At 39.9% G+C, this 12,581-nt stretch overlaps 1 protein-coding gene across 1 annotated transcript in view; it reads left to right on the forward strand.

Moving 5' to 3' along the window:
* myo3b (myosin IIIB) overlaps positions 1-12,581 on the forward strand; it is a 524,448-nt gene that overhangs the window by 156,432 nt on the left and 355,435 nt on the right. The window contains exons 10-11 of the mRNA XM_039757595.1: positions 3,909-4,023; positions 12,347-12,473. Coding sequence (XP_039613529.1) covers positions 3,909-4,023; positions 12,347-12,473 — 242 coding nt within the window. The remainder of the gene's footprint in view (positions 1-3,908; positions 4,024-12,346; positions 12,474-12,581) is intronic.

Raw genomic sequence — 12,581 nt, forward strand, 5'->3', positions numbered from 1 at the left:
CCCCGCCACACGACGGATCACCTTGATTGAGACCTGATTGCAGCAGGTGACACCTCAGCGTATGTAAGAATAGACATTAAAACTACAAGAAGCACAAATTTAAAAGTAAACATTAAACTACGAGAAGCACAGTTACTATGAACAGTTCCAAGTATACACAGAGTAAAAGTAAAGGTAAACATGTAAGCATCCATCCATCCATCGATCCATTATCCAACCCATACTTACATCCTTACTACAGGGTCACTACACAGGAAAATAATAAGTGAAGTCACAGTGAGAATCCCAGTCGATGTGATGGTCATGAGTTCCACATGGGCCATGTCTAAGTGCGTCACTATGTGTGGTTGATGCAGATGTTCAGCTCAATCAGTGGTGTGTTGCCTGTTATAGGAAGGGCAGTGATCACTGTGCATTTAATAGGCTGATTGCTTTGGGGTCAAAGCTGTGACGCGCTTGCCAGAGGGCAGAGGAGTGAAAATGCTTTGGCCAGGCTAGGTTGGATTTCTACAAATGTCCTTTGCTTTTCTGCCGCAGCAGGTAGTGAAGATACTGAATCTTCCACTGATGGTAGCTGAGCACCAGTAATTCTCTGAATCATTTTGATGATCCGCTGGAGGGCCTTCGTGTTTTCAGAGGTGCAGCCAGAGTACCACGCTGTAATGCAGTATGTGATGACAGAATCTTATGGTGCACCTGTAGAAGTTAACCAGAAGCTGTTGTGGGAGTTGTGCTTTCTTCAGGCTCCTCAGGAAGTGAAGCCTCTGAAGACCTTTCTTGGCCATTGCTCTTGTGTTTGTTGTCCATGACAGGTCTGTGGACTCCCAAGTATCTGAAACTCTGAATTGTCTTCACCCTATTGTGTGATCAACCAAACACAGTAATCAGTCCTAGAGCAGCGAGCACACACCCATTTTGAGCCTGCCCGCTCTTGGGCCGTGATTACGCTATTTATTTAAAAACCTGCACAGCACCACAGACCATTGTCACAGTCCACTCTCTGTACAGTGCACTGTCAAAATTTAAGAAGTAATTATTTCAAATGAGTTTAGCTTCACAGTTTGAACACGTTTGCCAGTCTCTGTTCTTTTTGCTTTGATTCTTACTGAAAGTCTGCCTACTCTTTTCAGTTTGTCTTTAAAATTTCTCCCACTTGAACTTCATGATGTCCATCTTTTGTCAATCATCTCTACTTTGAATGACCCTAACCATATACATTATTTAAAAGATGGAATACATTTGTCACTGGGACCTTTAGTGATTTGTATAATATCAATATACAGTATTTGTAACCTTTGAAAACCCAACATGGCATTTCCACTTAAAGAAAAATCTGCTATTTACTACACTGCTAGGATACAGTCTTACTTACTTAACTGGAAGAGTTATGAGGCTTTTATCAATCTTACCACAGCTCAACATCGCAAACCTTTTGGATATTTCAGTATCTCTGAGTGATTACTTCACATTAAATCTTTTTCTTTCTTTGCCGTAATGATTTTTAATTAATTCTTTGTAATGTAATCCTTAAAATAACAAAGTTTACTATATCTATCTATCTATCTATTATATAGTGTATTTCCTTTCTATCTATCTATCTATCTATCTATCTATCTATCTATCTATCTATCTATCTATCTATCTATCTATCTATCTATCTATCTATATATATATATATATATATATATATATAGTGTGAACGCTGGCCCGGACACACACAGACGGACAACATAGTTCCACCCAACACATGTTTATTTTCACAATATTTACAATTAGTGCACTCACAAACCCCAGTGCTTCGAGCACCGATTCTCCCAATTGTCCAGGCCACACAGTCCTGTGCCTCTCTTTCTCCTGGCCGCCTCCAGTCCTCACTCCAGCTCCGTCCTTTTCCACCCGACTTCCGCTGCTGACTGGAGGGAGGCGGCCCCTTTTATAGGAACCCGGATAGGCTCCAGCTGCTTCCCGGCAATCTCCCGAGGACACACCCCCGTGTGGCGGAAGTGCCGACTGCGCACCCGAAAGCCGTCCGGGTGTCCCCTGTCGTCTTCCCCGGGATAATCAGGCACTGGGGCGCCGCCTGGCGGTGGCTGCGAGTCCCTACAGGGCTGGGTTTCCAAGCCCTCTACCTGAGGCCTCCATCATAACCAGGACGGACGCCCCCTCTCGGTCTGGAGGAGGCACAAGCCCTCCTCTGGTCCTCCCAGGCGTCCCGGCCGGTGGACCACAATAGATAGATCAATAACATCTTCCAGTCTGCATATTTCCACATGCGTAACATTAATCGGATTCGCCCCTACATCACTCCCCACACCACTGCTATCCTTGTTCATAGCCTTGTCGCTTCTCATTTGGATTATTGAAGTTCCCTTTTCTTTGGTCTTTCTCGTAAATCTCTTCAACTGGTCCAGAATTCAGCTGCCCGCATCAATACTAGAACCCCCTCAATTCACCATATCACTCCCATTTGCAGCAGCTTCATTGGGTTCCAGTTCAGTTCCGAATTCAATTCAAAATTCTCCTACTAACTTTTAAGGCTCCCCACAACCTCGCCCCTCCATATCTGTCTGACCTCCTACATTTTGCCATCCCGTCCCGCACCCTCAGATCCTCTTCCTCCATCCACCTGACTGTCCTCTTTGTCCGTCTTACCACTATGGGGAGCAGAGCATTCAGTTGCTCTGTTCCCCAGCTCTGGAACTCACTATCACCTGAGCTTAGAAATATTGAATCGTTTTCACTTTTCAAATCTAAACTTAAAACTCATTTGTTTAAGACTGATTTTTCTCTTGATTACAATTGCTCTGTCTGATTTTAACTTCTGTATTTTACTTTTGTTTATAATCTGTTTTTTGTCTATTGTTCGGTGTCCTTGAGTGTTTAGAAAGGCGCCTACAAAAAAATAAAATGTATTGTTATTATATATATAAAATCCAACGTCTCTCTGTCTGTCCGCTTTTCACGAGAGAATTTTTTTTAGATCGGGTTTTTTTCTATAATTTGCTTGAACATTTTGTGACTTCTCTCATTGCGCTAAGTATCACAGTTTGGTTGTTGCACCAAAGTATTCGCGCAGATCCGAGACAGCAGCAGCGGGCCAAGAGGAGGCAGGTGGGGCCCTCCTAACTCACGTGCCAGCCTCCGTTCAAGTCGCTTTACCTCTCACCACGTGTTGGAGTGCACCTTGCCTCTGCTTAGCTATTGAAACCTGTTTGTTCAGCAGACATTATCATCTAGAGATTGTTAAAGAGTAACGTTTGACTTTTTTGAGAGAGAGAGAGAGAGAGATTAGAGCTACGTGTGTTTTAGAGGTTACCTGGTCTGGCAGAGATATCACAGCCACGTGCTCTTCTCCCCATGCAGGGGACGCTCTCCCATCAGAGCTGAACACAATCAAATACAGTGGCAACGTTTCACGTTGGAGCGTACCGACCTTCAGCTTGGCCAGATATACCTTTCCAACTTTTTACATTTTTGGCAAAGAGATCACAGCTACATTCTCGCTCCTGATATCAAAACCAAAAATGTTGTATATCAAGAGAGCCTCGGATACAAAAGATATCAATATAAATTCTTCTCAATACAAATTATTACATTTCTAAAATGTTTTTATTGATTTTTAAAGTTTGTCCTGTTTCACTACTACACAGACAGACAGCTAGTATACAATATATCTAATACACAGTATCATAGTTGTCTTTGTTTAACTTGTGATCAGAGTGAAATAGTCTTTAAACAATCAGCTGACATTAAGGAAGATGCTGTATTTTAATTTTTCATGTTGGACATATTCTTAAATAATTTTATTTAATTTTTAAACACGACTAAGTTAGTAACTGAGCAGTTTATATACCCTCATCCTTTGTGCTCTGGGTATTGACTACTTTCTTTTTCTTTCTCACCAACAGGTATATTGACAATGAAAATGGAAACGTAATGCAGGACATCATCACAAACAAAGTGTACAAAGACCAGTTTAAAGCCATTCAGCACTGTTTTAGGATCATTGGCTTTACAGAAGAGGTAAAGCTTTCTCTTTAAATATAGAAACATGGATGGGGTATGTTATTTTAAGCTTCTACAGGCCAAACAACAATTGTCTAAACTACAATAGTGTCCTCTTTTTGTTCTTTGGCTGACGTTCTCTTAGCCTGTTCCTTTTCCTCACTGTGTCTCTCCTACTACTTTTCCTTCTTTTGTCTTCAATGTCTGCCCCACTGCCTTCTAAGTTTACACAGTTTAACTTGCTCTGCTAACGGGTGGCCATTATAACCTCACCTGAGATTACTATAGCTTCTGAGCTTTCCCATAAGTCATTTCATGGGTTCCCCACCCCAGCTGGCTCTCGAGAATCTCATTTATGCCTGTTTTGTTAAATCGTTTGGTTATTTAGTTTTTGTGTGTCTTCTGTATGTTCCTTGTGTTTTGTGGTGGCGCCTCTTGCTCATCACCTCAAGGGACTGCCCTCAGCCCTATAAAGGATGAGATAAAAGCCACAGTCCCATGCGGTTCATTGTGAATGTAATAGGTGGTTGTTGAGACCTTCCTGTGTGTATTTCTCTTTTTGGATTATTATGTTTAACTGGATTTTTGTGACCTTTTGTCCTGCTTTTTGACCATTTCTTGGATTTCATATTGGGATTTAGGATTGCCTATTTTGAGAAGATTTTTTGTGTACTCTGGAGCCTCGATAAAGGCAAAATCAGGTTTCAGGGCCACCTGTCCAGTATAGTTAAAGGCTCATCCCCAGCTACTGGGAATCGAAGTCCAGGGTGGTTCATCTCGAATGTGCTCTGGTGGTGATGCTTTTGTGTGTATTTTTTTTTTTGTTTAATTATTGCTGCTCTGGAAATGGAATATTTTTTATGGTTTTAATTTTTGACTTTGTTTGCTAAGGACTGTCTGTGAAAATATTTGTTTTCCTCATTTGAACCCGATGTTGTATTTCCTTTTCTTTAAATAAATCCTCCTTTATAAACATTTGTTTTGGCCTTGCTCCGTACAAACCTGGGGTTAACAGGGATCCTCTCCTTTGTTGTGTATTTTGAAAAAGCTCGACTACTTTACAGAATATATTTTTGTACTTTGAGAGTGAAGCTCATTTTTGCCAGATGTTGACAGAGGCCAGACGCTTGAGTAGAAGCTTGGCAGACTTTTGTTGCACTTCCTCTGGGCAGGCTGATGGCATTCTGGCCTGCTTTCCAGAGTGTTCTTGAAGGCCTCACACCATCTTGACCACTTGTAAGATTAAATGATAACAGCCTGCTCTCCCAAGACAATGGCCTCTCATTGAGAATCCCTCTGAAGCATTTGGTAATAATTCTGGTGGGTTGTTTAGTGTAGTTATTGTTTTGGTAACATTTTTATTCTCCTTTTGTCATTTTCTCACGAGCTTCGCCATTTAAGTGTATTTTTAGGATTGATTGCCATGTTGCTGTTGGCAGTGCTTATCACATGATATCCAACAGTGGCACATTTTGATGTCTTCATCCAAAGGGTATTTAAGATGGCAGCACGCTACTCCTGGTGTTGGAGTTTGGAATGTTTACTAAAACCCGTGCTGCACTTGTGACCGAAAATCAGTTTAGTGATGCATTACTTTTTGTGATTCTTTCTGATTAACGTTTTCAAATTTGCATTAAGATTTGCTGACTGCTGCTCATTTGAAGACTTTGACATTTTTTTCTTTCCGGTTTCTGGTCCAATTTCCCTTTTCACTGCTGTTTACAACTTGGCCGTATATTTTCTGTGACTTGGGCCACTTGCCAGGGACTTTGTTTTCCTTCCCTACTGTCTTTGTTACAGATCAGGAATCCAGTTATTCAATGTGACCACTTGATTGGATCAGGCTTTAATGTAATGCTTTCTTAAGTAAAAATAAAATATAATAATTCATGAAAAGGTCAATTTAAAAGCTAAAAGGATTCAAGAGCTAAATAAAGGAAATGAATATAATTCTGAAAAATATTCTTTCACAACACTTTTTAAAATTCTTGTAATTATTGGAAGGAGACAATAGAGTTTAATATTATTACATTTATTTTTTATTATTGTTTATTTTATTTATTATTTGTTTAATATTTATGAATATAGTTTTATTATTTGTGACAGACCGGTATCGGCAAGAGTGAAAGGGACGGCCTACAGGACAGTAGAGAGACCAGCTATGGTATATGGGCTGGAGACGGTGGCACTGACAAGAAAGCAGGAGACAGAGCTGGAGGTGGCAGAGTTTTAAAGATGTGAAGATTGGCATTGGGTGTGATGAGGATGCACAGGATTAGAAATGAGGACATTAGAGGGTCAGCTCAAGTTAGATAGTTGGGAGACAAAGTCAGAGAGGCGAGATGGCGTTGGTTTGGTCATGTGCAGAGGAGAGATGCTGAGTATATTGAGAGAAGGATGTTAAGGATAGAGCTGCCAGGTAAGAGGAAAAGAGGAAGGCTTAAGAGGAGGTTTATGGATGTGCTGTGAGAGGACATGCAGGTAATGGGTGTGAGAGAACAAGATGAAGAGGACAGAAAGATATGGAACAAGATGATATGCTGTGGGAACCCCTAACGGGAGCAGCCAAAAGAAGAAGACGACAATATAGTTTATTAAAAAACAGTATTGATTTTCTCAATATTTTCAGTTGTTTACATTTTTTAAGGTTTATAGGCTTTATTATTATGTTAAACTGTATGCAGTGATTCAACTAGTTAGAAATCTGAGCTATTGATAGTTGGATATTTGTAGTAAATGCATATAAAGAATTGTATCAGTCCAAATGAATCCTGCAGTTACTTTTTCCAATTTTTAAGTAAACCATTATAAAAGAATTACCAAGTAAAGGTGATGTTAAAGTGAAAAACATAAAGCAATTCCATTAAATCTTATTAGAGAGATTTAGCTTTGGAATTCAATGGTATTTCACGCAGAATTCCTCTTTGTTGTCACTAGATGGCAGTGTTATAGTTTCCTCTCTGTCTCCTCACAATAATGTCAGAGATGTTTCTCTGCTGCTTATTTACCTTTTTGAATATCTGAGAAGCCCCATTCCAGTTTTTTTCCTCTACACGCAATGTCTAAAGACAGATCTATTCTAATGAAAACAAAATTGAAACAATTAAGTAAAAGATGTGACCCTGTGTCATGCTGAAGTTAGTGCTGTGCTTCTACAAGTACCTTTCAAAGAATACAGGAAACTGTCAAAAATGTGACCAGAACTGAAGGCTAATGGGCAGCCTTGGGGCAACGGTAGTTTTATTTTATTACTAAACTCCAACTGTAGCAATAAGACCTCAATAAAAATATCTAGTAAAAGTATTATTTTATGATCAAGTAAGTTTTTTCAAGTAAGATTTTAGTGATCATTGCATACTAGTTCTTCAAACTATCAAAAATTATGGTTACAAAATTAAAAAAATAAATAAATGAATAAAACTAAATTGGGACAGTAAGGGTGTCATGACATCTCCAGTGTGCTGTGATCAAATCCGAGCATAGGCTCCGACTTCTCTGGCTGCTCTCAGCGTCTTCCACATCTCACAGACATGCAGAGTAAAGTAACTGGCAACTCTAAATTGGCACTACAAAAAGTGAGTGGAGGTGTGTGAGCCCAGAGACTGACGGGCACCTTTCTCAGGGTTGGTTCCTTACTTGTCTGTGGTAATGGAATAGCTTTTGAACCCAGTGCCACTTTATGTTGAAATAATCTGCTTTGTAGAGTCATTAATGGTTTAATTAGCTATATTGATCAATAACAAATAGAAGGTTAGCTTCCAAAACTTCAGGTATGGTGAGAAGTGTCCACTAAAAATTGTTAAAGAATGTGTACCTTGTGGACCACCAGGCTGACACCGTCCCCTGAACCTGACACAGACAGTCATGGGACACAAGTTCAAAGCATACACAACTTTTCTTTTTTACCTCGTGGTAAATGCCTTCCCCCATTTCCCACAAGTACAGTACAGTTTCCAGCACAGCGCTCTTCCTTCTCTTTCTTTCTCCTCCACTCCTCTGGTCAAGCTTCGTCTCCCTCCTCCCAACTCTGGCTCCTCGAGTAGTGGCTGCTGGCTCCTTTTATACTGTACCCGGTACTAGGTCATCAAGCATCTGGAACACTTCCGGGTGTAGCAGAAGAACAGCCCAAAAGGGCTCAGCAGATTCTGCTGCAGTACCCCCAGACGGCGCCCACAGATCCCAGCATGGCTGCAGCAAACTCCAACTCCCATAAAGCCCTGTGTGAGTCTGAAGTACTGCTGAAGCCCGGGGGTCTGCCATCTAGAGTCTTGGGGAGGTAACGCCCTGGTCCTCTCAGCATGGCGTTATCCCAGCTGGGCAGGGGCCCTGGCTGCACACTACAACCTTTATAAACAACCATGGAATATTTTATACCTATGCTGCCAAAAGCATTGCTACCCTTCCACTGTTTTAAAAAAAAGAATTATAGTTTTTCATTAAACAAGTTGAAATTGACAAAAGTACAACATGTGGTATCCAACAATCCTTTTTCCATTAAAGGTACACTTTTCTATTGACAGGAGTGCCCATCTCTGATCCTGGAGGGCCACAGTGGCTGCTGGTTTTGCTTCCTGCCACTTTCTTCAACAGGGATCAATTTCTGCTGTTAATTGACTTCTGTTCCCTTTGTTTTAATTGCCATGTTTTTAAAAACTCTGTCTGAGGATTGGTTTGAAATTTATCAGTTGGGTTGGAATGAAAAACCTGCAGCCACTGCGGACCTCCAGGACCGATTTGCCCACCCTTGTCCTAGGTGCATGTTTTGGGTCATCACGCTACACTATGCTGAGGCTGAGACAGAGCTTTCTAAAACTGGCCAACATGTTTCACTGCAGGATGCCTTCATCATCTTGTGACTTCATTCCACACCATACAAATGTAAGGAACCTGGTGCCAGAGGCAGCGCAGCAACCCCATAAAATGAATGATGCTCCTCCATGTTTCACATTATAAATGGTATATCGTTTCCTTTGTAACCACTGTTTAGTCTCCTGTGACTTACCTAAAAATCTTTACTTTAGTTTATTGTGTCCAAAGAACATTCTCCCAGAAGGACTTTTTGGTTTTTGCTTTTCAACATGCATTTAAGCAAAAACGTGTCAGGCTTATTTGTGCCTGTCTTTCAGAAGAGAGTCCTTCTTCCATGGAGCTCACTTTCACTCCAACAACAGTGGATGGAATGACATGAAGCTATTGTGCCTTGATTTTGAAGGTCACCTTCAATTTGTCTTGATGCTGTCCTGGTCTTATGAACAAGGAGTCCCAAGCCACTTAACTTTCAATGAGTTTCAAAAGCATTTCCAAGGAATGCCCACTAGAGGGGGATATCACCACCAACCTCCAGCTATTAATGAGGGTAAACACAGAGTCATTATAAATAAAAAGATTTATTACCACAAAAATGCTCTGTGTTGATAAGAAGCTTCAAAGAGCAAATCAAATCTGTTTTGAAATCAAATGTATGTTTTTATTCTAAAATAGTAAGAATAAGAGCAGCTCACTTCTCAAAACGGACTCATCGGGGATCAAACCCATGAAGCTTTGATTACCAGTTAACAGCTGATACCGTTGCACCACCGAAGCTGTCGTATTAAATGCGTGTCAATGTCGCACCCTAATGCGGGTTCTTTTTCGGCAGTTATATTTTTGAATAAAAGCGCACTTGTTCTATTATATTTGTACCTTTTGTGAAAGTGTTTCTTTGATATTTGGACTTCAAGCTTCACACATTATAAACTTCATGTCTACATTTTGTCAATTATTACTAAAACATGAAAAATGTTTCTTTTTTAATGATGTGTTTACATAGATCGCTGTAGATACAGAACATACATGAACTGCATTTGTTCCAAATAACGATATAGTATTTATAAAAGGTGTGATTTTGCTTGACTTCTCACTCAATACAACTCCAAGCAACTGACACGCAGGTAAACAGGCTTGAGCTGAGAAAACTGTGCGGGGTGGGGGATGTGATAGCAGGCTGCTTGCTGTTAGCTGCTTATCCACACATTTAAAGGCCAAAAGACGCTGATGGAGAGGTGAGAAGCAATTTAAGGTGGGATAGATCTATGAGTTTTTTCGTAGGCTTCGGTAATTCTGGTGTTAATGTGCTGCCAGCAAGGCAAACCCAGGCACACAGTGTCCCAAAAACACAACAGAAATATGAGTCAAAGCCTGAGCAAGGAGTCAGAAAATCCACAATCACAATAAGCACAGCAAAATTCAAGAAAACTCGACACACCCAGTTATGCTTGAAATGAACCGCCAGGAACTGTGGGAGACCCTCTGGATGTATAGAGTGGACAACAGTTACTGGTGGTGATTGGCAGGTAGCTCTACCTTTTGGGAGACCACCCACAAAACTAATAGAATAGAACAGGCAGCTTACATGCATAAACAAATAATAACACACATAATCAACACGTAACATTAGAAGATTAACAAGATTGACAAATGAATAAACCATCGGGAAAATTAACACTGGGAAATAAATATGGCATTAAAAGAGCCTTTCAGAAAAGTCTTTAAAACTAAGGCCATTATGAAATTAAATCTGTAATGATTATAAAATAATTATGTTGTATTTCAGTAATCCGCTACATTGGGCAACACTCGAATCGTTACTTTTTTTCCATTAGATGAAGTCTGACAGACAATTTTCAATCCGCTCTGTGTAGCGGATGCTGTCTTGTTGCACACACGCCTTCCATTGCGTCTCCAGCTCTGATGCGAGGTTTTGGATGTTCCCTAAATCAAGGCGCTGCAGCTCTGAGGACAGATGTTGCATTTTTCATTTGAAAGCATTAACTGATCTAATCATATTGACAATGGTTTTGTCTTTTCCTTGCAGCTGTAAATTAAGCTCATTCAACGTGTTGGTTGGATCGAAAAAAAAAAATTCCAAGTCTAGCTGCCATTGATCGTCATTAAGTTGCTTGTATTCTGCATGTTTAATGACAAGGAGAAACTCCTTTTTCTCCAGCCAGGGGTCTTGAAATCTCAGCAGGAATTTCTCCCTAGCCATCTGCCTTAACGAAGGCCTCTTTTATCATCTCTTCATCTTGGAAGGACTTCTTATGCTTAATGATTGAGTGACACACCCAGAACGATGCTTCGGTGTGTCCGCCTTTGCTTTTGAATTCAGCTGAGAGAAAAATGACGGTAGTCCGATTAACTGCGATTTTAGTTCCCTCTCCTTTCTCTTTCTCAGAAGGCTTTTCGGAAGGAAGTCAGTTTCGTACTTTTTATGAACAGTTCGAAAGTGCCTTTCCACATTTTCCTTCATTGGAATAGCAAGGATAGATTAACAGATCAGACAAGCGCACTTTGAATTGTGACATTGTGACAGAAAAAAATCTTCTTCCAATTCCACATCCAGCCCATAAACAACAATTTTTTTTAAAATCCTTTCCTTGGTCAATATAAATTGGAAGGCTAACTAGATCACTTAGATAACCGGAGTTTTGTAGTAGCTCGTGCGTTTGATCTTGCGTGCGGGATAACCAGTGTGTTAGAAGAAAACAGATCTCAGACTGGCCGTCCTGTATGTCAATCAAGTGGCAAATACCATAGGAAGGTTATATGATAGAGTAACATTTAAAAAAAATTTTTTGAATGCAACGTGGTCTACCTGCACTACCTTTCCAATCTACCGGTCGATTGACGTATTGGGCACCCCTACTCTAAACAGATATGTATGGTGGTACTCTTCCTTTCTCACAGGCCTCATGCGATTGCCAATGTTCATGCATGCTTCTGTCTTTCTTTTTTCCTCACCCCCATTAGAAATTTAAAATTTCACCTGTTAATTTCAGTTGAGAAAAATGGAAAAGGTTTTTTTTTTTAAATAATAGATAAACTTAAATCTGATCTTGGTTTTCTAAATTAGATGAGCAGAGGCCTAAAGTATCTTTTCTGTTGGAAAATGCAAAAAAAAATCATCCATAGTCCTTTACAATTGGGGCTTTCAAGGAGGACAATATTGAGAAGGGCATGATATTCAAATCACTGTTTTAGAAAGAAAACATTTAAGAGAATTTAATATTTGATACATAGTCTTAGATATCCAAAAGCAGGCAATAGTAATTGTTATTGAGAGAATTTAAGAAACGGTTACCGTTCAGCCTAAGGGTTATATGGAAAAAAATGTAGCAGTGAAGCATTGTTTATGGTAAAAGGAAAATAAAACAAATATGATGATGATGATACCATTGCTCTGCATAGAATCAGTGTGTGCAGTGCAATTCAAGTAAGCAGTAAGCCCAACGGTGGTCTAGTTACAGGATGGCTGTTCTGGGATGAAATGAACATTTCACTTGTTTTGTTGTTTTTCTCTCAGGAGGTTAACTCGGTGTACAGAATTCTTGCTGCTATCCTAAACACTGGAAACATTGAATTTGCCTCCATTACTTCACAGCATCAGGCAGATAAAAGTGAAGTCCCAAATGCTGAAGCTTTACATAACGGTAACAAAAATATTTCATATATATATATTTTTTTTGCATAAGTCAAACCTTGCATTAGGTAGAGTGATGTAGTAATACTTAGAGTATAATAAAAATGTGATTTTATTA

This window comes from Polypterus senegalus, chromosome 6, assembly GCF_016835505.1.
Source record: "Polypterus senegalus isolate Bchr_013 chromosome 6, ASM1683550v1, whole genome shotgun sequence".
Taxonomy (NCBI): Eukaryota; Metazoa; Chordata; class Cladistia; order Polypteriformes; family Polypteridae; genus Polypterus; species Polypterus senegalus.